At 40.4% G+C, this 23,231-nt stretch overlaps 1 protein-coding gene across 9 annotated transcripts in view; it reads right to left on the minus strand.

Moving 5' to 3' along the window:
* Positions 1 to 23,231, minus strand: part of PHKA2 (phosphorylase kinase regulatory subunit alpha 2) — a 311,493-nt gene that overhangs the window by 259,479 nt on the left and 28,783 nt on the right. For all 9 annotated transcript variants that reach the window (XR_011600403.1, XR_011600402.1, XM_070943836.1 and 6 more), the window contains exons 2-4: positions 4,095 to 4,315; positions 2,273 to 2,431; positions 496 to 543 (exon numbers count right to left, since the gene is read on the minus strand). Coding sequence is in view for 7 of the 9 variants with exons in the window: in XM_070943836.1 (XP_070799937.1) it covers positions 496 to 543; positions 2,273 to 2,431; positions 4,095 to 4,172 (285 nt within the window). In the remaining 2 variants the exon portion in view is untranslated. The remainder of the gene's footprint in view (positions 1 to 495; positions 544 to 2,272; positions 2,432 to 4,094; positions 4,316 to 23,231) is intronic.

Below are 23,231 nucleotides of genomic sequence, written 5' to 3' on the forward strand. Positions count from 1 at the left end.
GGTTTCATTTCCCATTTTTTAAAATTTATTTATCTGTCTATCTATCTAACTAACTATCTTATCTTATAGTCTTTTAATTTGGGGTAGAGTTGAGGCGACTGGATGGAACTAAGCATTTACTGTAGCTAAAAAAGCATACTTTGTTATTTACTTAATGTGATTTATAAATTACATGTGTGTAGTTGACACATACTGACTGGAACTGAACAATTTTGGTCAGATTTTGGGGCAAGGAGGGGAACCTTGGAACCATTTAAAGTAGTACTATAAACAGATATATTACAGAAACGTAATACATTGATTATAACTCTTTTCTGTCCCATAAAGAGGAGGGGCGGAAATCACAGTGTCAAAAATCAGCTGTTTTCCACAATCTTAGAGAGACTCCAGGGCTACCAAACAGTGTTCTTCTTTACACCAAAACTCAGTCGCTTTAATTTAATTTTATGCCACTGCTTATAAATTAAGTTAATAAAGATTCATGTTGATTTTTACCTGTCTCATCATACATTGCAAGAGCCCTCGCATTAGTTTCACAACATTCTATGGAGGTAAAAGAAAAAGAAAAATGATTACTATCCAATTTAATTTTTAGAAGGTATACCTACAGTATAACTAATGATCAATGTTCATGCAAAAATTGAATATCTAGATCTATGCATTTATATACAGTGTTTTGGAATTCTTCCAGTATTTATTTATTTATTTATTTTTTATTTATTATTTATTTATTTATTTATTTATTTATTTATTTATTTATTTATTTATTTATTTATTTTCAATTTATATACCGCCCTTCTCCCTGAGGACTCAGGGCGGTGCACAGCCAGAATTAAAAACATGAAACACAAATATTAAAAACAATTAAAATCTATATAAATTTGGCCCAAAATTTAAAAAACCACAAACCAATTAAACATTTAAAAATTTTAAAAAATTTCTTCCTAAGCCAGCCCGGCTTGCTGGAAAAAGTGAGTTTTAAGGGCACGGCGGAAGGCACTGAGGTCTTGGATTCTCCTTATCTCTGGGGGCAGCTGATTCCAGAGGGTAGGTGCCCCCACAGAGAAGGCTCTCCCCCTGGGGGGTCACCAGCCTACATTGTTTGGCTGATGGCACCCTGAGGAGGCCCTCTCTTTGGGAGCGCACGGGTCGCTGGGAGGTCGTCGGTAGCAGCAGACGGTCTCGAAGATAGCTAGGCCCTATGCCATGGAGCGCTTTAAAGGTGATAACCAACACCTTGAAGCCCACCCGGAAGACCACCGGGAGCCAGTGCAGCTCGCGCAGGAGCGGTGTTACATGGGAGCATCATGCTGCTCCCATCACTACCCGCGCTGCTGCGTTCTGGACCAGCTGGAACCTCCGGGTGCCCCTCAAGGGGAGCCCCATGTAGAGAGCATTGCAGTAGTCAAGGCGAGAGGTGACGAGGGCGTGAGTGACTGTGCACAGGGAATCCCGATCAAGAAAGGGCCGCAACTGGCGAATCAGGCAAACCTGATAAAAGGTCCCCCTGGTTACAGCCGTCAGATGTTCCTCCAAGGACAGCTGCCTATCCAGGAGGACTCCCAGATTGCGAGCCCTTTCTGTGGGGGCCAAAGACTCGCCCCCAATAGTCAGTGATGGAGTCAACTGACTATATCGGGATGCCGGGAGCCACAGCCACTCAGTCTTGGAAGGGTTGAGCTTGAGCCTGTTCCTCCACATCCAGATCCGCACAGCCTCCAGGCACTGAGACATCACTTCAAGGGCATCGTTGGGGTGGCCTGGGGTGGAGATGTACAGCTGGGTACAAGAAAATGCTTGTCTTAGATCAGCGGTCCTTAACCTTTGCAGCTTGATGGCCCAGCTGGGGGGAGAGAGGAACTGAGCCGTGGGAGTGGCGGGCCAGCATGCACAGCACACACATGTAGCATGCACACAAGTGGCCGCCAACCTGCAGCTTGTGCAAGTTGAGCTGCGTGTGCACACGCACACACTCTGGCCAGTCACTCATGCTGCCAATTTTGAATGGGTCAAGGAACCTCTGTCTTAGATAACATTTTGACATATTAAACATGTGCTATCGATTTATGATAAATTAATCAAGATATCACAGAATTAAAAAAAAGATCCATGGATTCAAAATCCATGTTTATTTTTTTTCAATTCTCAAATTTTAACATTACTCCCAAATTAACAGATTTTGTAGTGTATTTAAAATGAAGGACATATTTTTAGAAAAGCATTGGTACTATTTACCTATGTATATATTTCACATAGAAGGAAATAAGTGTACCTGTTCTAATTCATATGCTTTGGCTTTATCTTCATCTCGGTCTGCATTCTTCCTGTAGGCCATCCCTAGGCCCCAGACAGCCAAAATGCTGTATATATTATCTCGCACCCAAGCATCTTTTTGCTCTGTGCTGGCAGAAAGTAGTCCTGTAACTGGATTCTAAATTTTAAAAAATGAATAAGAAGCAATTTATTAAATAGAATATAGAGTTACTGTTCCATGGTGGTTGAGACGTAAAGCTGAGAATTAGGAACATTCTTTTTTCAAATCTAATCTCCATAATGAAAGCAGTTGGCCATGGTGGGCATGCTACTATTTAATTAACTAACATATACAAAGTCTATTAGGAAACAATACCAGCTACATTATAGGGTTACTTTAAAAAAAATTTAAATGAAAAACACAACACACTGAGACAATGAGTTGAAATATCCATAGCTGCTCAATCTTGTCAGAGTTGAGCCTATGTTTGTTCTTTCTCACCCAGATTCATACAGCCTTTAGATATTCAAACAAGATCTTTCCAGCGTTACCTAGCTGATCATTGGCCAAGACATATAGCTGGTATCATCAACATAGTGATGATACTGGAGCTCACAATAATGTATTACATCATCAAGTGCTCTTATGAAGATGCTAAACATGAGGGGCAATGGCATTGAGCGTTGAGGCATTCAAAACAGGAGAAGCCTCCAACTCCCCCGCCTTATTAACCCCAAATGGGCCTGAATACAGAGAAAATAGATAAACCCTTAGTACGCCCTGCTTCCCACTCCTAATCCCACTCCAGAAGGAATACTATGATCAACAGTATCAAAAGCCACCGAGAGATCAAAAACAGGACAGAGTTTAGGCAGAAACTGTCTTGCTTGCGGCTGCGCCGAACAAATGCCCATGCGGAGCGCTGGGATCTGGCTCCCCCATCCCCCATGCCTCTGCCTGCTGCCAGTGCCTGTGTCATCGCACAAGCCTCCCGTGAGCCTCCAGTGAGTCAGGCAGCTGCACAGCACATCTGGATCTCCTGTCTTCTCCCTCCCCCCACCTCTCCTCCAAGCTCAGACTTTTTAATATTTGCACTGTGCCAAAGGGCCGGCGGGCTGCAGCTGCTGCCGGACACCATCGGCCCCCATGCGCTTACCACCTCTCATGCTGGCCACACCCATCCCTCTGAGCTTATTTTCAGGGTAGGGCTTATATCAGGCCCACCCCAAAAAATTAGGCTAGGGCTTGTTTTTGGGGTGGGTCTTATTTTCGGGAAAACATGGTACAGACTACAGGAAGATCACAAACCACACAAGTAGAGACCATATGCCATATTTATTTTTCAGGCACATGCCTTTTCACTCTAAACCATTTAAAGCTTTTTCAGATGCCTCAAAATCTGGAATAGATTAGTAGAATTACTCAAATCTACAAAGCTTTTGACCAAAGTTATCTTTTAACCAAAGATAAGATCAATGTTTCTTGTAGTATGTTGGCACTTAGTCACAAACACCTATCCATACAAAACCAAAGACTTTTTTAAAAATAGGGGAGTTGAACTTTGATCAGCCTGCAGAATATTTTACTTAAAAAACAAAACAAAACCCAGAAGCCCTGATTAAGAGCAAAGACATAGTGATAGAGAATTAGCTGGATTCAAGTGAACTCTCCCTCCCCCCATTCTAATAGAACGCCATAAAGTTCTCATTTGCTTTGGATTCCATGCAATAGGGGAAAAAATTCTAAATAACCTCAAATATTTGACACAATACATTTATTTATAGAGCCAACAAATCTAGAGAGATGTAACAAATCATAACCGGTAATCTACTGTACTCACCTGATGATTCAAAATTGTCTGTTGAACAAGCCAAGCATAGCCATCTAGGCGGACTCCAGAATTGCTCCTGCTCCTCATTTCCAATCTCCTCACAATCCCTTACGAAACATGAAAAGTGTGGCTAGGTACTGTGCAGGTTGACAGAGTGCCTTTCTTTTTCTCTAGCATCCGTTAGTATTTGTGTTTCACTCACTCATTAGCACGCAGAACTGCAATTCTTGCTGGCAACACACAACAGACAAAACAAACAGCAACTATTAACAAGCAGATATAAGTTTCCCCTTTAGCTTAAAAAGCAGGTGCAGTCAAAATGATACCTTGCAACTTATATACATCTATATGAAAGCAAACTTATCTTTCTATATGAATAATTACCACTAATTACTCTACCGCTTATTAAAATACTACAGCTAATAGCTGCACTTGTGTGCATAAATATCTGTCAAATAATTTATCGACATAAGGATTTTACTGTTCCATCTTTGTTCTAGGAATCTCAGACAGTTTGCATGGGATTTTTTTTTTTACATTTATCCTTACAAGGATCTTCGGGGGGGAAAGGTGGAAATACTGTAGCAGATTTACATCTCGAGTAGGCAGTTATTTGAATCAGTGCTCCCAATTTGTTTAATATATTACTACCTATAATACAGTTATGAATACAACCATGACTGTTATATATATATATATATATATATATAATTTTTAGTATAATAATTCCATCTTCCATTTAATAGTGTGTCGTCTGAGTACAAATATCTTTGTGCAGTAATAATCAAAGTTTACAACAGTATTCATTACATCAATATTAATTCTCTGATTTTACAATACTAATATTGAACATAATATATTCACTTCTCCCTCTTAACATATCTTCTATATTTCATTAATCATCTTCTTTTATTTTCCTATATCTAACTTCCATTTTTATTTTCTAACTATCGATAAAATAATTCCCATGTTGTGTAGTATTCAATTTGTTCTTTCTCCATAATTGCAAGTGTTGATCTATTCATTTCTGCACATTGTAATATTTTCCTAATCACATTCTCATCTGTAGGGATCTCTTCACTTTTCCAGTTTTGTGTGAATACAATTCTAGCTGCAGTTAATACATGAATAATTAGATATGCATTCCCCTTACTATAGGTTTCAGATAAAATCCCCAACAAAAATATTTCTGGTTTTAAATCAATGTGCTGTTTTATCACCTTTTTCAGCCATATACGTATTTTTGTCCAGTATTTTTTTGCTTCTATGCATGTCCACCACATATGATAATAAGATCCAGGAATCTGGTGGCATTTCCAACATTTAGCTGATTTATCTTTAAACATCTTTGCCAACCTTGCCGGTGCAAAGTGCCATCTATACAAATTTTCTTTATATGCAGTTGACATTGTTAATTTATAGTTCCTGTCTAGATAAATTTTTGCCATTTATCTAGTCCAATTGTGTAGCCAAAGTTTTTTGCCCATGCTATCATTGTCTCCTTCACTTATTCATCTTCCAATTTGATGCCCAGTAAGTAGCTATAGGTTTTCTTTATCAATCTTTCTTTTTTATATATAAATTTTTTATTTTTATTTCTCATAAACACATTTACATGTACAGTCATTTTCATCATTTTTCATTCATCTTTTCATTTCACTTTCATTTCACTTTTAAATGATTTTTATTTTTTCGGGACAGCTCTTTTACCCTTTACCTAAACTCCAACCTTTCTTCTTCTCCTCCACTTCTCTTCCTTCCTCTCTCTTCTCCTACTTCCTTCGTTCTTTCTCTCCTTCTCTTTCCTACTTCCTTCTCTTCCCCCACTCCTCTCTCCTTCCCCCTTTCTAACCTTCTCCTCTACTCCTCTTTCCCCTCCCTTTTCTTCCTCTCCTTTTCCCTTTCTTCTTTCTCTTCTCTCCTCTCCTCTCTTCTCCCTTCCTCTCTCTCTACTCCTTCCCCTCTCTCCTGTTATTTCCCTTTTCAGTTCAATCTAAAGTGGTATTCGAGCAGCCCCGATTTTCTAATTATCTTTATTCTCATTTCAATTTCTTATTCAATTATTATTTATTTTTATGTCATCATTTGTGTACATTTTAAAATATCTCTCTTTTTTCCCTTTTATCCCCCCCCCTTCCCTTTCTCCTTTTACTTGACATCATCTGGGTATTTATTTTTCTAATTGTTTTCTCCCATCTATTCTCTATCTATTTTATTTCTATATCCTTCTTCATATTTCTTTTCTAACCAATCATAAAATTTATCCCATGTCTTGAAATACATCAACTTCTCTTTATCTTTTATTCTCAATGTTAATCTATTCATTTCTGCACATTCTAAAATTTTCTTTATAATTTCTCCTTCCAACGGGATTTTATCTGCTTTCCAGTTTTGTGCAAATACAATTCTAGCTGCTGTTATTATATGAATAATCAAATATGTATCTTCTTTATTGTATTTCTCTAACCATGTTTGTATTTTCACCCAATATTGTTTTGCTTCTTTACACAACCACCACATATGATAGTATGATCCCGGCAATTGGTGACATTTCCAACACTTAGCTGATTTATCTTTAAACATCTTAGCTAATCTTTCTGGTGGCATATGCCATCTATAAAACATCTTATACAAGTTTTCTTTATAGGCTGTTGCCATTGTTAATTTATAGTTTCTTTCCCAAAGTTGTTGCCATTTCTCCAATTCTATGGTATATCCAAAAATTTTTGCCCATGCTATCATTGTTTCTTTTACTTCTTCATCTTCTAATACACAGTAAATAATTATATAATTTCTTAATCATTTTCTCATCTGTTCCTGTAAATATTTCATCCAGTTCTGATTTCCCCAAGTTGAAGCCATATTGTCTACGATCTGCTTCATATCTTGATTGTATTTGCAGTCTTGTATACCAATCTATCTCGATCCCTTGTCTCTCTAGTTTTTGTTTTTGTTTCAGTTCTCCCCAATCTGTCCAAATATCTTTATATCTAACAATATTCCCCATGTTCACAATATTTGGGTATGTCACCACTTCTATTGTAGAAAGCCACATTGGAATATTCAAATAATGTTTTTCTTTCACTCTCTCCCACACTGATAACAAACCATTTCTTACATAACGTCTTTGGAAATATCCATGTATCCTTTGTTTCCCATACCATAAAAAGGCATGCCAACCCAGTTGTAAATCATGACCCTCCAATGTCAATAGTCTTGTATTCCTTAATAAAATCCATTCTTTAATTCATGTTAACGCTGCCGCTTGATAATACAATTCCCAATTCGGAAAGCCAAACCCACCTCTAATTCTTGAATCTTGTAGCATTTTTATGTTGATCCTTGCTCTCTTTCCTTGCCACACATATTTCCACATTGTTTTCTTCAACTCTTCAAAAATATTTCTTCAAAATATTTTTTCTCGTTTTATTGGTATGGTTTGAAATAAAAATAATAGTTTTGGTAATACATTCATTTTTATTAATGCTATTCTTCCCATTAGTGATAATTGCAAGTTTCTCCATTTCTCCAGCTCTATTTCAATTTGTTTTTTCAGTTTATGATAATTGTCTTCCTTAAGCAATGCACATCTTGATGTCAGATAGATGCCCAAATATTTCACTTTCTTCACAATTTCAATGTCGTTTCTCCATCATCTCCTTCTTTTGCTTTTCTCTCATATTTTTAACTAATATTTTTGTCTTATCTTTATTAATTTTCAGACCTGCTACCTTCCCATATTCTTCTATTTGTTCTAATAGTTTTGGTACTGTCTCTATTGGGTCTTCCATAATAAACACCAAATCATCCGCAAATGCTTGTAGTTTATATTCTTCTTTTTTAATTCTCATTCCTTTTATTTTCTTTTCATGCCTCACTTTTCTATTTAAAATCTCTATTATTTATTTATCTAATAAATAATAATGGAGATAAAGGACATCCTTGTCTTGTTCCTTTTCTAATATCTATTTTTCCTGTCATTTCACCATTTACCATCACCTTTGCCACTTGATCTCTATATATATCTCTATAAATATAATATATAAATATATCATATTTATAAATCTGTCTCCAAAATCCATCTGTCAGGTTTCGGTGTTATCTTAAATAAACTTCATTCTCAAACGCAAAGTCTCTGATGAATCTTTTCTTTATTTAAGAATAAAAACGTCATTCCTGAACTCTGGATGTAGCCCAGACTGGCCTCTTCTTCCAAACCCCTCCCTATCCGTTCTTCATCCCCAATGTCTCATTGGCCATCGTGCAGATCCATCTCTCCATCCCAAGCACTTTCTATTCACAGGAATTCCCCCCCTCCCTCTATCTCCTAAGTAACGTTATCTACCAAGTAACAGGAAACTAGGTGAAAGTTCATCTCAGCATTAAGCAAGGCTTCTCCCTCTCTCATTCATGTCAGCGCTGGAGAAGATCATAAATTGGAACGCTGACATCCAGCCCCTCTCCCTTCATTTCTCCAACGCGACCTGCCCCATAGAAAAAAAAACCACAACAAGTTAAGTATCATTATCCCCTCCTTGGGTGCGACCCCCCCTCCTGGCTTGCCCGGGTGGTCTGCATGGAATTTTGCTATAAGGCGGTCAGCTTGGATGTTTGAGCTCTTCACCCAGGAAGCCTCTGACAGTGGGTAGCCCTTCCATTTAATTAAGTACTGGAGGCGCCCCCTATGCCCTGAGCGCCCCCGCCCCATCTTGAGTCCAGAATTCGCTGCACTTCGTAGTGAGTTTGGCCCCCAACAACCAGGGGCCCAGGGGGGGGTCACGTGGCGTCGGCCTTAAAGTAGACCCCACTACAGACTTCAGAAGGCTACTGTGGAAAACAGGGTGAATCTTCCCCAGGAGCCGGGGCAACTGCAGTTGTACTGTAACCGGGTTGATTATTTTTACTATAGGGAATGGTCCTATAAATTTCGGGCCCAATTTCTTGCTCGGGAGTCTAAGTCTCAAGTACTTGGTGGAAAGGTAGACTTTCTCTCCCAGTTGAAATGGTCTTTGGGGGGTTCGGTGCTTGTCTGCCTGTTTCTTATAAGATTGAGCCGCCTTGGCTAGCGCCCTCTTAACATTCTCCCAAGTTTCTCGCAACATTGCCATCCAGTTGGTCAAGCTGACTGAGGAAGGGGGCTCCCTCGGGTACTCTGGCATGGGGACAAAATCCATACCACTCACTACTTTGAACGGGGTTAGCCCCATGCTGCTGTGGACAGCATTATTATATGCAACCTCCGCAAAAGATAGGAGGTCTGCCCAATTGGACTGCTGATAGTCGACGTAGCATCTTAGATATTGCTCTATCATAGCGTTCAGTCTTTCCGCCCCCCCCCGTTGGTGCTCGGGTGAAATGCTGAGCTGAGCCCTTGGGATGACCCTATGGATCGTAGGAACTCCCTCCAGAACTTTGCTGTGAACTGGACCCCTTGGTCGGAGATGATTCTCCTGGGGACTCCATGCAGGCGGTAGATGTGTTTCAGGAACAGTTTGGATAACTGGCGGGCTGAGGGCAGTCTGCTGCAAGGAATTACAGTCCAGATCACTGTATTCCCACTACTTCTCAGTAGGTCTACTATGAAATCCATCGCAATCTCCTCCCATGGTCTTGTCGGTTCAGCTACTGGTTGCAACAGTCCAGGCGGGCACCCTGGTCTTCTCTTCATCGTGGCACAAATGGTGCAGCTTTTTACATAACTGTCTACGTCCTTTCTCATGTGGGGCCACCAGAACTGCCTTCGTACTAGGTGCAGAGTCTTTAGGAACCTGAAGTGTCCTGCTGGTTTAACGTCGTGGCTCCTCTTGAGAATCAGGGTGCGTAAAGTCTGTGGGACATAGAGCTTTGTCCCCTTCCATGATAGGTCATCTCTTTTTGTCAAGAGATGTTGACTGTCTCGGAACCAGGGGTCTGTCAGTGTTTCAGTTTTTAATCTTGCAATTAAATCACTTGCAGGTTGGCCCTGCTGGTCACGTTGTTGCCGTCTGGTGATCACTTGAGCCGCTGCTTGGGTGGAAGGGATGATGGCATTCACTACCTGCTCCCACTCACTGTTGTATTGGGGCATCCGGGAGAGGGGGTCAGCCAGGAAATTCCTCCCTCCTGGGATGTGCTTAAGCTCGAAATTGAAACGATTGAAGTATTGAGCCACCGGACTTGCCTGGGCGACAGTTTCCGTGGGGTTTTTAGGGCCTCCAGGTTTTTATGATCAGTCCAGACTTCAAACGGTTTCTGGCCTCCCTCTAGTAGGTGCCGCCAGGTCAACAACGCCCATCTTACTGCGAACGCTTCCTTCTCCCACGCCGCCCATTGCCTCTCCATGTCGGTGAGTTTGCAGGAGGTGTAGGTGCAGGGTTGTAGATTACCTTGGCTGTTCTTTTGGAGTAACATGGCCCCCACTGCTACATCACTTGCGTCTGCTTGGATGACGAAAGGCTGTTCAGGATCAGGGTGTTTTAAGACAGGTTCTTTCGCAAACATTCCTTTTAGCGTTTCGAATGCCTGTCGGCAGGTCAGATCCCACTGTAGGGGTTGTCCTGGGTGGGGTTTCGTCGTTGGGCTTCCTGTCTTTAGGAGGTCCGTCAAAGGTTTGGCAATTCTCGCGAACGAGAGGATGAATTGTCTGTAAAATTTTGCGAAGCCTAGGAAGCTTTGCAGTTGTCTGCGGGTGCGAGGGGGCTGCCATTGTAGAACTGTTTGGACCTTGGCTGGGTCCATCTCTATCCCCTCGTTTGATACTTGGTAGCCTAGGTAGTCTAGCCGTGATTGGTGGAAGTCGCATTTTGACAGTTTGACATACAGGTTTGCCTTCAGCAGTTTTTTCAGTACTTGGCGGACGAGGGGTATATGTTCGTCTATGGTCTCCATGTAGATGAGAATATCGTCCAGGTAGACGAGGACCCCTTTGTAAAGGTGCTCATGTAGGACTTCATTTATCAACTGCATGAACACTGCCGGGGCTCCTTGCAATCCAAAGAGCATTACCTTGAACTGGAAACTACCCAGGGGGCAGTTGAATGCTGTTTTCCATTCATCTCCTGCCTTGATGCGTACTTGGTAATAAGCTTCTCAAAGGTCTAGTTTGGTGAAGACTTTCCCTTTAGCTAGGTGGGCTAGCATATCCTTCATGAGGGGGAGGGGGTATAAATTGTGTACACAAAAGGTGTTGATACTTCGAAAATCAACCACCAGCCTCATAGAGCCGTCCTTTTTCTCTTTAAAAAGGACCGGCGCCGCTACCTTTGGTTTTACTGGCTCAATAAATCCCCTTTGTAAGTTCTTGTCTATGTAGTCCCGCATTTCTTGCATTTCACGGGGCGTCATGGCATACAGTTTAGGTTTGGGTAGTTTCGCTCCCGGGATAATCTCGATGGCACAATTGGTCTCACGGTGGGGGGGGTAGAATGTCACACTCGGCCTCGCTGAATACCTCTGCAAGATCTTGGTACTCCCCTAGGATCTGAACTGTATCACAAGCGCTGCCGGGTGCGGCTGCCAGTTGCTTCGCTGTACTTTCTGGGAGGGACCCTTGTGTTGGCGGTGTTTTCTTCTGCAGTGGCGGGCGGCTTTGGGGTCTCTGCGTGGGGGGGAATTCTCCTGGTCGGGGGGGTAGGGGTTGGGGGCCCTTTGCTATCCTCAGCCTGCGGGTCCCCTCTTGCCACCAGATGATTGGGCCCCATTTGTCCAACCACGAGAGTCCCAATATGACTGGATCTGTCATCTTGGGGGCTATTATGAAGCGGATCATTTCCCAGTGATCTGCTAGTTCCAGCCTCATGGGTTCAGTCAAGTGTGTGGCGTAAGCTCCGCCCACTAGGGACCCATCAACTTGCTCAAAGCGAATTGGTTGTTTGAGCTTTTTAGCTCGGATCCCCAATTTTAGAACTGTGGGTAGGTTAATTAGGCACCTTGTGCTGCCAGAGTCTATTAGGGCTTGGAAAGTCCCTTGGGTCCCTGTTTTGGGGGCTGTTAGGCATATGGAGAAAAGAAAAGGATGGACGGGTCCACTCACCATCGGGTCATCCTCGCCTTCGTCCTCGGTGTCATAGGGTTCGGGGGACTGATCTCCCTCATCTGGGATTCGGTCAGGTGAGTGAAAAACTCCGGTCTTTGGGGAGCTTTCCGTGGCACGTGGGTGGCGCGTTTGGGCCCTCGTTCTGGTCGTGCTTTGGGCGGTGGAGCTGGTCCCGGTCTAGGGGTTCCACATCTTGCTATGTGGCCAATCCCCCCACATCTGTAGCATTTCAGTGGGTTCCATGGGGCTGCTGGCCTCTGGGTGGGCTGTGATGTTGGGGTTTCTCATCTGTTGGGTGGTCCCTGGTCCGGCTGGCCTCTCTCCTTTCTATCTGGTTGTTTTGACATGTCGTTTGCCCGCAGCCCTCTGTCGACTTTTATCGCTACCCGGAACCATTCAGAGAGTCGGTTTGGGATGTCTCGATAGGCAGTCACTTGGGCAATTCTCTTATCTAGGCTTGTTCTAAAAAAATACACCAGCAATCGCTCTGGTAGGGGAGGCAGTGTCCTAATGACTCTCCTGAATTCACGGATATGCTCTCTGATGGGCTTCCCCTTCTGCATTAGGTTTCTGAGCTCGTCTTCCACATAGGGGTCCTCCTCCACCTCCTCATAACGGGCTCTCAATAGTTGCAAGAATCCGTCTGCATCTTGCAGTTGGGGGGGCTGTTCTTGTAGAGGGATGTTGACCATCTCTTTGCTTCTCCCTCCAACCCTTCCGAGATAGCATTCACTAGGGCTCTGGGGAAAGGATAGAGGTGTCCAAAACGCTTTATGTATATCTCAGCTGAATCGAGGGATTGGGCGAGATTGTCTGGGTCACCATCGAACTTCCCTCTGAACTGGGGTGGCTCCTCCCTCTCTGCCCTCTCCTCTCTGTGCTGAGCTCTGTAGGGCCGGCCTTGGTGTTGATAGTCCTCTTCCTCATCTCTCATCCTGGGGTAGGGAGGTAATGCCTCATCTAGGCTTCTCTGCTTGCTGGGGGGGGGAACCCATGGATGCGTCGTTGGGCTCCTCCTCCTTCTGCTGTGGAGAGGGGAAGGGCTGCGCTTCGGCTTACGGCCTCTTGGATCAACAACCCAGACTGGTTCTCTCTTTTTTTTGGGTCTGCAAGATGGCCCCTCCCCCTGAAGGGTGGCAAGATCAAATTTCTCTTTCAACTCATCTATGGGGCTTTCGAGTGGCTTCTTTAGAATTTCTTGGTGCCTGGCTTGTTGCCTGGCTTGCTGCCATTCCCATAGCCAGGTCACCCTTCCCAATTCACTTAGGGGTTTCCCTTTATCTTTCACGTTTGGAAAGGGAAATTCAGCCTTGGAGGCTTTTGGCACAATCCCCGGGTACTTATCTGGCTTCTGTTTCTTGACTTGAAGTTCTGCCGAGGGGGAAGGCAGGGAGAGTTGAGCCTTCGTACTTTCCAAACTGGCTGGAATCACGGCCGGTTCTCCTCCCGTCGCTTGAAGCAGACTTTCCTCCGAAAGCTTGGCTTCAGCCATCGTGTCTGGCGATAACCTCCAGTCCACCCACACGTCTGGGAGGGAACGGGATGATTTAAAATCAGCCAGCCTGGCTTTGGAAGAGTCTGGGCTATCTGTCAGGTTTCGGTGTTATCTTAAATAAACTTCACTCTCAAACACAAAGTCTCTGATTAATCTTTTCTTTATTTAAGAATAAAAACTTCATTCCTGAACTCTGGATGTAGCCCAGACTGGCATCTCCTTCCAAACCCCTTCCTATCCGTTCTTCATCCCCAATGTCTCATTGGCCATCGTGCAGATCCATCTCTCCATCCCAAGCACTTTCTATTCACAGGAATTCCCCCCCTCCCTATATCTCCTAAGTAACGTTATCTACCAAGTAACAGGAAACTAGGTGAAAGTTCATCTCAGCATTAAGCAAGGCTTCTCCCTCTCTCATTCATGTCAGCGCTGGAGAAGATCATAAATTGGAACGCTGACATCATCATTTTCAACTGTTTTATCATAAATTGCCAAATCACATTGTCAAACGCCTTTTGTGCATCTAAAAATAACAATGCTATTTGTTTCTCTGAGTGTAATTCATAATATTCTAATGTGTTTAATATAGTTTGCATATTATCTCTTTGGTAAAAAGCCATTTTCATCCAAATGTATAAACTCGTTTAATAATTTTTTAAATCTTTCAGCTATGATTGATGCAAAAATCTTATAATCTGCATTTAATAAAGATATCAGTCTATAATTCTTTATCTGTTGCAGATCTGCCTTTTCTTTTGGTATTAAAGTATATATGCCTCCATCCATGAGTCCGGAATTTTAGTTTTAAGTAATAGTTCATTGAATACTTGCACCATCACATTGCTTAGTACATCTTGTAGAGTTTTATATACCTCTGCTGGTAATCCATCTGGACCTGGTGTCTTCCCATTTTTCTGTCTTTTAATTCCTTCCATTAATTCCATCATAGATATTCTTTCTTCTAATAATTTTTTGAACTTTTCTGGGATTCTAGGCAATTCCATTTTCTTCAAGTATTGTTCTCTTCTTCTATTATTTCTTGTTGATACAATCTATTGTAATATTTCTCAATTATCCTCTTCTTTTCCTCACTTCTATAATATATCTTTCCATCTTTATCTATTAATTGACTTATTAGTTTCTTTTCTTTCTCTTTTTTCATTTTATATGCTAACCATCGTCCTGGTTTATTTGTATTTTCAAAAAGGTTTTGCTTTGTAGCTTTTCTTCTATTCACCAATTCTTCATTTTCCATTAAATTCATCTCATGTTTTTTCAAATCCAACAAATTTTTAATCTTTTTGTCATGCGGGTTTTTTTGTAGTTCCATCTCTAATCTCTTATATTCTTCCTCTAAGTTCTTTTGCATTTGTCTGTTTTGTTTATTTTGTTTTCCTAAATAAGTCATTGCCAATCCTCTAATGTATGCTTTACTGGTATCCCACACGTTTTGTAAAGATGTATCTTCTTTCTTATTCTCTTTAAAAAAGAAAGTCAATTCTTTTTCCATATATTGTTGGAAATTTTTTTCATTTAATAATTTTTGATTTAATGTCCATCTCATTTTTCTTTTTTTTCCCTTTCCATGTCATTATTATTGGATTGTGGTCTGCCCATACATTTATTCCAATATCAATTTCTTGTATTTTAGCTATTAATTCTGTTGACATCCACATCATGTCTATTCTTGACCATGAAAGATGTCTATTTGAGTAAAATATGTACTGCTTTTCTTTTGGATGGCTTTGCCTCCAAGCATCTTGTAGACTTAATTAATCTATCATTGTAGGAAAAGTTTTTGGCAATGTTTTTCTTATCTTACTATTTAATTTTGTAGGTTTATAGTCCAACTCATTGTCTATTATTGCGTTAAAATCCCCTAATATGCATATCTCTTCATATTCATATTCTATTTTTTTATGTAATTTCCCATAATATTCTTCTTGATTATCATTTGGAGCATATATTGCCACTAACAATGTTTTTTTTTTATTCATAATTATTTCTACCATTAATATCCTTCCTTCATCATCTTCAAAAATCTGTTTGGAATTAATTGTTTTTTTAATATATAATGCTACCACTTTTAAAATGCTTTTAAAAGCATTTTTTCTACAACCTCATTGGCCGGTTGTAGAAAAAAATGCTTTTAAAAGCCTCTGACGATCCCAGCTGAGCCGCGTGATCATTAGAGGCTTTTTTTTAACTTTTTGATAGGTTGGACTGTTTTTTCCTTTCGTGTAAAGACAGATGCAAAAAATGAGTTAAGTAGTTCTCCTTTCTCCCTGTTGCTTGTCACCTTCTTGCCACTTTCTCTCAGCAATGGGCTAATTGTTTCCTTGACTTTTTTCTTGTTTCTAATATGTTGGAAGAAGCTTTTTTTGTTATTTTTTACTTTAGTCGCAAGCCTTTGTTCATTGTGAGCCTTAACTTTCCTTACTTCATCTTTACAGGCTCGGGCTATTTGCTGATATTCTGCCTTAGTTATTTGCCCCTCTTTCCACCTTTTATACTTGTCCTTTTTGTCTTTCAATTTGTTAGAGAATTCTTTATGCAACCATGCTGGTTTCTTTTGAGATCTATTATTTTTCTTCTTCATTGGTATTGTGCTAGACTGGGCTTCTATAATCTCACTTTTCAAAGTTTCCCAAGCTTCTTGAGTTGTTTTTCCCTTGAGGATTCTTATCCATAGAATCCTTCTCAAGCTCTAAGTTTATTGAAATTAGCTCTCTTAAAGTCCAAGACTCTAGTCTAGTCTGACTTTGTTCTACTACTGTGTTTGCATAATGTTGAATTCCAATATTGTGCGATCACTTGCCCCCAAGGTTCCTTTAGCTTCAACACCTTCTATGATTTTGTCTCTGTTAGTGAGAATTAAGTCCAATATGGCTGATCCCCTTGTTCCCTTCTCTACTTTTTTGGAAACAAAGTTGTCTGCTAGGTTTGTTAGGAACCTGTTGGATCTTCCACTTGGTGCAGAGTTTGTCTCTCAGTTGATGTCAGGGTAGTTAAAATCCCCCATTACTATTGTGATGTGCTTCCTACATACCTTAGTTAGCTGACTAGCAAAAAGTTCATCTACTTCCTCTGTTTGGTTGGGTGGTATACTATGGCAATGTCATTTCCACCACTCCCCTTTAATATTGACCCAAATGCATTCAAGATAATTTTCATCATTGTTGTGCTCTATTTCTGTAGAGATGCAGTTATTTCTTATATATAATTTAGTTTAGTTTAGTTTATTCATACTTATATGCCGCCCTTCTCCTGAAGGACTCGGGGTGGCTCACAACAATAAAACAACAGAACAATAAAAATTAGCACTAAAATAATCCAATTAAAATCCCCAACAGGTTAAAATTAACAACTCCCAGCAGATCAGGAGATTTGTTGGAAAAGCCATGTCTTCAAGTCACCGCGGAAAGAGCGGAGGTCGGGGGCCATCCGGAGTCCAGTGGGTAATTCGTTCCAGAGGGTTGGTGTGCCCACAGAGAACGCCCTCATCCTGGGCACCACTAGCCGACATTGTCTGGCCGATGGCACCCGGAGGAGGGCAGTCCTATGTGAGCGCACTGGGAAGTGGAAGGCCAGTAGGAGATGGTCCTGCAAGTACCCCGGGCCCATGCCATGAAGGGCTTTATAGGTAAGTACCAGCACCTTGAAGTGGATCTGAAGGACCACTGGTAGCCAGTGCAGCTCACGCAGGAGAGGTGTAACACGGGAGTAACAGGAAGGTCCAATAACAACCCGCGCGGCCGCATTCTAGACTACCTGGAGACTCCGGGTGCACCACAAGGGCAGCCCTATGTAGAGGGCATTGCAGTAGTCCAGACCGGAGATAACAAGAGCAGGAGTGACTGTACAGAGGGCATCCCTATCTAGGAAAGGTCGCAACTGGCGCAGCAGGCGAACCTGTGCAAAGGCCCCCCTGGTCACAGCCGTCAGATGGTTGACTAAGGACAGCTGCGAATCCAGGAGGATGCCAAGATTGTGAGCCCTTTCAGAGGGAGTAAGCAACTCCCCTCCCATCAAAAGTGGTGGGGCCGCTAGATCATGGGATGCCAGCATCCACAGCCACTCCGTCTTGGAGGGTTGAGTTTGAGCCTGTTCCTACCCATCCAGACCCGCACCACCTGCAGGCACTAAGACATCACGGAAAGGGCATCCTTTCCATAGTGCAACTCCACCTCCTCTTTTATTTGGTCTATTTCTTTTAAATAATTTATATCCCTCTAGCTGTATGTTCCATTTGTGGGTTTCATCTCACCAAGTTTCCGTAATGGCAACAATATCATATCTGCCCTCATTTACTTGAATTTCTAATTCACCCTGTTTATTCCTCATACTCTGTGCATTGGTGTATAGACATTTGAGTCCATTTTGATTGATCCTGTGTTTACTGCCTAAACATGAAAAACTGAAAAATCTGTGCTGAGATCAATTAAAGCATTTGAAATGCTTAGACGGGGAAAGAATCCATATGAAAAAAAGGTTGATGGAATGATTACTTCAGAAGCCTTCAAAAATATAAAATTTGTTCAAAATCATCGATTTGTTGGACTTCCTCGGGAAAAACTTTTGGAAAGCATAATAAATTTGAGGAAAAGATTGATGGATTGCGAACATCTAAAAACAGGTAGCCAGTAAATTACAATTTCTCACTTTTTTGGAGTCAAATTACTGGAATATTGAAGATGTAGTCGTTCCATGGCCAGAAGCTGAAGAACAATTGCTTGAATTTGGTGAAATTTTTAATTATGAAATTAATATGAACAATTACAGAGATTTCGTAGAAAATGTACTAAAAGATTCAAAGAACTATGCAATTCCTGACAGTATTAAAAGAGCTAAAGATATTGTCAGAACAATTGCTGTGAGTTCAGCAGAGACGGAAAAGGGGTTTTCAAAAATGAACCTCATATGTTCAGAACAAAGAACTCACCTAACTATTCCCAATATAAGTAATCTGATGACAATTAGTGTAATTGGCCTACCTGTAACACAATGGAACCCTATTCCTTCCGTCAGAAAATGGCTAAGAGCACAACATCGCACAGTCGATGATCCAAGAATAAAGAGCAAAAAAATTGCAACTGAGGAGGCTGCTACTGCCAATGAAAGAACATTGTGGAAGCATCTTAAAGCTAAAGACCAGTAATACAAGTAAGTACTTGTGTGTAGCTCTTTCAGTGTGTTAACAAGGTGTAAGTTCATGCAATTAAAAACTTACTTTCTGTATCCCTTCTTTGTGCAGGTCATTCATTAGAGCAAAGAAATCTGTGAATTTGAAGATAGACAACAAAGTCATCATTCTTCTGAAAGTACTTGTCATTCATTAGGGCACGAACCGTGGTCAGTGACGTTGAAGACAGACAACAGTCATCGTTCTTCTGTAAGTAGTTGTTTGTGCAGGTCATTCATTAGGGCACTGTGGTCAGTGCCATGGAAGAAAGACAACACTTTCATCGTTCTGTAAGTACTTGTGTAGCTATTTTATTGTGTACTAATTTTATTCTTATGTAAATAAGTAAGTGCACAAAATAATAAACTACCTTTTTGTATATCTTCTTTTTGTAGGTCATTCATTAGGGCAAAGAACTCATGCCCGCCGAGTCACATGACCAGGAAGCCATGCCCGTGTCACATGACCAGGAAGCCATGCCCGCTGAATCACATGACCAGGAAGCAACGCCCGCTGAGTCACATGACTAGGAAACCACGCCCAAGTTACATGACCAGGAAGTCACGCCCACCGAGTCACATGACCAGGAAGCCATGTCTGCTGAGTCACATGACCAGGAAGCAATGCCTGTGTCACATGACCAGGAAGCCACGCCCACTGAGTCTCATGACCAGGAAGCCACGCCCGCTGACTCACATGACTAGGAAACCACGCCCAAGTTACATGACCAGGAAGTCATGCCCACCGAGTCACATGACCAGGAAGCCATGTCCGCTGAGTCACATGACCAGGAAGCCACACCTGCAAAATAAGCCACGCCCATAGAACTGATAGTAAAAAATTTTAGAACCCACCTGATACCATATCAATCCCTTGATCATTCATTTCTTGTTTAGTTTTGAGCTCCCCCTTTTCATTCAAAATATTTTTATATCTAACAATATTTCCCATGTTAACAATGTTTGGGTAAACCAGTGCTTCCATCATTGACAGCCAAACTGGTATCCTCAAGTAGTGTTGCTCTCTGATTTTCTCCCATAGTAACAGCAGTGCGTTCCTGATATAATGTCTTTGGAAGTAACCATATGTCTTATTTTTCCCATATCACAAGAAAGCACGCCAACCCAGTTGCAAATCATGTCTCTCCAAAGTCAATAGTCTTGTATGCCTCAATATAATCCATTCTTTCATCCATGTTAATACCACTGCTTGATAGTACAACTCCCAGTTTGGTAGTCCAAAGCCTGCTCTATTTCTTTAGTCCTGCAGCATTTTTAAACTAATTCTTGCTTTTTTCCCTTGCCAGATATATTTTAGTATTATTTTATTAAGTTCCTCAAAATATTTCCCCCCAATTTTATCGGAATTGTTTGAAATAAGTATAATAATCTGGGAAGTATATTCATTTTAATTGTAGCTATTCTTCCTACCAGTGATAGTTGCAAAGTTTTCCATTTTCCAGGTCAACTTTAATTTGTTGCATCAGTTTATAATAATCTTCCTTAATTGTTACACATCTTGCTGACAGCTGAATCCCTAAGTATTTTACTTTCTTAGTAATCTGGATATCTATTCTCTTCATTAACTCTTTTTTCTGTTTATCTGTTAAATTTTTCACTAAAATCTTAATTTTCTCTTTATTTATTTTCAATCCTGCCACTTTACCATATTCTTCTATTTTTTTTTATTAATTTAGGCCCTGTTTCTTGTGGATTTTCCAAAATGAAGACTAAATAATCTGCAAACGCCTGTAATTTATACTTTTCCTTTGTTATTTCCATACCTTTTACCTCTATATCTTGTCTAATATTTCTATTTAATACTTCCAGTTCAATATAAATAACGGGAGACAAGGGACATCCTTGTCTTGTATCTTTTTTGATGCTAACCTTCTCAGTCATATCTCCATTTACATCACCTTTGCACTTTGTTTATAATATATTGCCTTAATCATATTAATAACTCTCTCCCCTTGTCTTTTAGTTGTGCTACCAGTTACATAGTTGTGCTGCCAGTTCACATTATCAAATCCTTTCTGTGCGTCTAGGAAAATCAATGCCATGTCACTCCTGGAAGCCATCTTTTGCATTGCGCCTTCAGGCCTGCCACATTTACTGCTGTGTGAAACTGGGAGGTGGGATTGTATGGAGTAGTGGTGATATATAGTCATAATAACATTCCTTTCTCAGAAAGTCAAGGACATCTTGCCCTGCACTTGGAGGAGTGTGACTGGGAGGCATCTCCAGTTGGGACGGTGCTTTGATTGGACCATGTGATGGACATGTGGGTGCTGGGCAGGGGCTTGGACTTTCTTTTCGGTGGGGAAAACCTGGAAACTTTCAGATTCAGGTGTCCCCAGATGTGCCAATATGACATCTCTAATAAAATTGAACTTTGAGGAATTTCAAGCCTCAGAGTCTTCTTTTGTTGGGGGTGTTACTTGGAACCCTGACACGCCATTTGTTTCTCTGGATGCGCTTCATAATACTCCAGTGTGTTTAAAATTATTCTCATATTGTCTTTGATTTTTCTTTCTTTGATCTTTTCTTTCTTTCTTTCTTTGATTTTATTTTTCTTTCCCATATATGTTATGGCTAATCCTCTAATATATGCCTTAGCTGTGTCCCATACATTTTGTAATGAGGTCTCTTTTTTTCTATTCTCTTTAAAGAAAAAGTCCAATTCTCTTTCCATAAATTGGATAAATTCTTTTTCTTTTAATATTGATTGGTTCAACATGCATCTTGATTTCCTTCTTTGTCACTTCCATATAACTTTTATCAGATTGTAATCTGCCCAATTACTTTTTTTTATATTTATTTCCTGTTAGATTTTAGCTCTGCTGACATCCATATCATATCTATTCTTGACCAAGACATATGTCTATTTGAATAAAATGAATAATGATTTTCCTTAGGATGCATCTCTCGCCATACATCTTGAATACCTAGTTCTTCCACCTTTTTGAAAAAAGGCTTTGGAAGTGTTTTCCTAGCTTTTTTATTTAGTTTTATAGTCTAATTCCGCATCCACAATTGCATTAACGTCTCCTACTATGCATATATTTTCATACTGCAGTTCTATTATTTGCTTATGAAGTTTATCATAAAAGTCCTCTTTGTTAGGATATGGTTTGAGCCTAACAAGTTGTCCAGGCAATATATGTGTTCTGTGACTTTAATATGAATATGTATTGTGTGACTTTAAAGTTTTCCTGCTGATTCATTGTAATGCTGAGTCATGCTGTAATTAGTTGTGAACGTATTTAAGAAAGGTACTGTAACGTATTCAGTTGATGATAAGCTACCATTGTGTGAGGAGTGCTATCCATTGTGCTATCATCGTTGGATGGATCTGCTACCATCGTGGTTTGTGAACCAGAGTGAGTTTGTTATTCTAACCAACTACTGTTATTGTGGTAGGAAGAGTTTTTGTATCACTGGACTGATTTAACTGGCAAAGACTTGGATTGATTTAAAGACTATGAAATTGTTTTTCCACTATAAAGTAAACTTTTGATAAAAACAGTTTGCACATCTCTTATTCATTGCTCTCAGCAATATTTCTCTGTGCTCTACACTCTGCTGGCTGGTAACACAACAACAATATCCTTAACACTCTTGATTGCTATTTGGTGAGTATATTGCTACTAAAAGTATCTGTTTATAGTTCATTGTTATCTCCACCATCAAAATCCTCCCTTCCTCATCCATAAAAATTGGCTTAGCATTTATTGTTTCTTTTATATAAAGAGCTGTTCCCCTCTCCTCTCTTCTTTTGTTGTGATAAAGAAGTATATAACTTCCCAATTTTAGGATATTCCAATATTTTGTTGTGTTGTTTTTTAAAATAAACTTCTTGCAAGCAAATTATATCTAACTTTAATTTTTCTAATTTACTAAAAGTCATTTTCCTTTTTATTGCAGAGTTCAATCCATTTATGTTAATTGACAGTAATTTTATTTCTTCTTCCATAATTTTACTTATAAATGGGTTTTGTTCTAGTTGCTCTTATCTCTCTCGGTTTTTTTGCCTTCGCTTCTTCTCTTTTTGCTGTTTCCTCCAGATCCCTTTCATTTTCTTTTTGTTGTATATTTCCCTCTCCTGCAGCTTCCTCTCGTCGCCTGTCCTTTTTTCCTTCTCTTATTCTCATTTCCTCTTGTGGTCCAAAATAGTGCTCATAAAATTGTTCTGCTTTTTCTATGGAATCCAATCTATGTCTTTGCTCCTTCCAGGTCACCAATATTCCCTCCGGCATCAGCCACCTAAAATTCACTCCATTTTTGATTAGTTGTTTTGTCAGAAATTGATATTCCTTCCTTATTTCTCTAACTGTTCTCGGGATCTGTTTTAACACTACTACTTATTTCCCTTTGTATTTTAAAGGATCATCTCTCACTCTTTGTAGAATCTCTGCTTTTATTGTTTGTTTTTTTAGTGAATCTCACGTGTACC

The sequence above is a fragment of the Pituophis catenifer genome, unplaced genomic scaffold (assembly GCF_029215685.1).
Source record: "Pituophis catenifer annectens isolate HBS135680 unplaced genomic scaffold, rPitCat1.0.hap2 SCAF_4, whole genome shotgun sequence".
In the NCBI taxonomy this organism is placed as follows: domain Eukaryota; kingdom Metazoa; phylum Chordata; class Lepidosauria; order Squamata; family Colubridae; genus Pituophis; species Pituophis catenifer.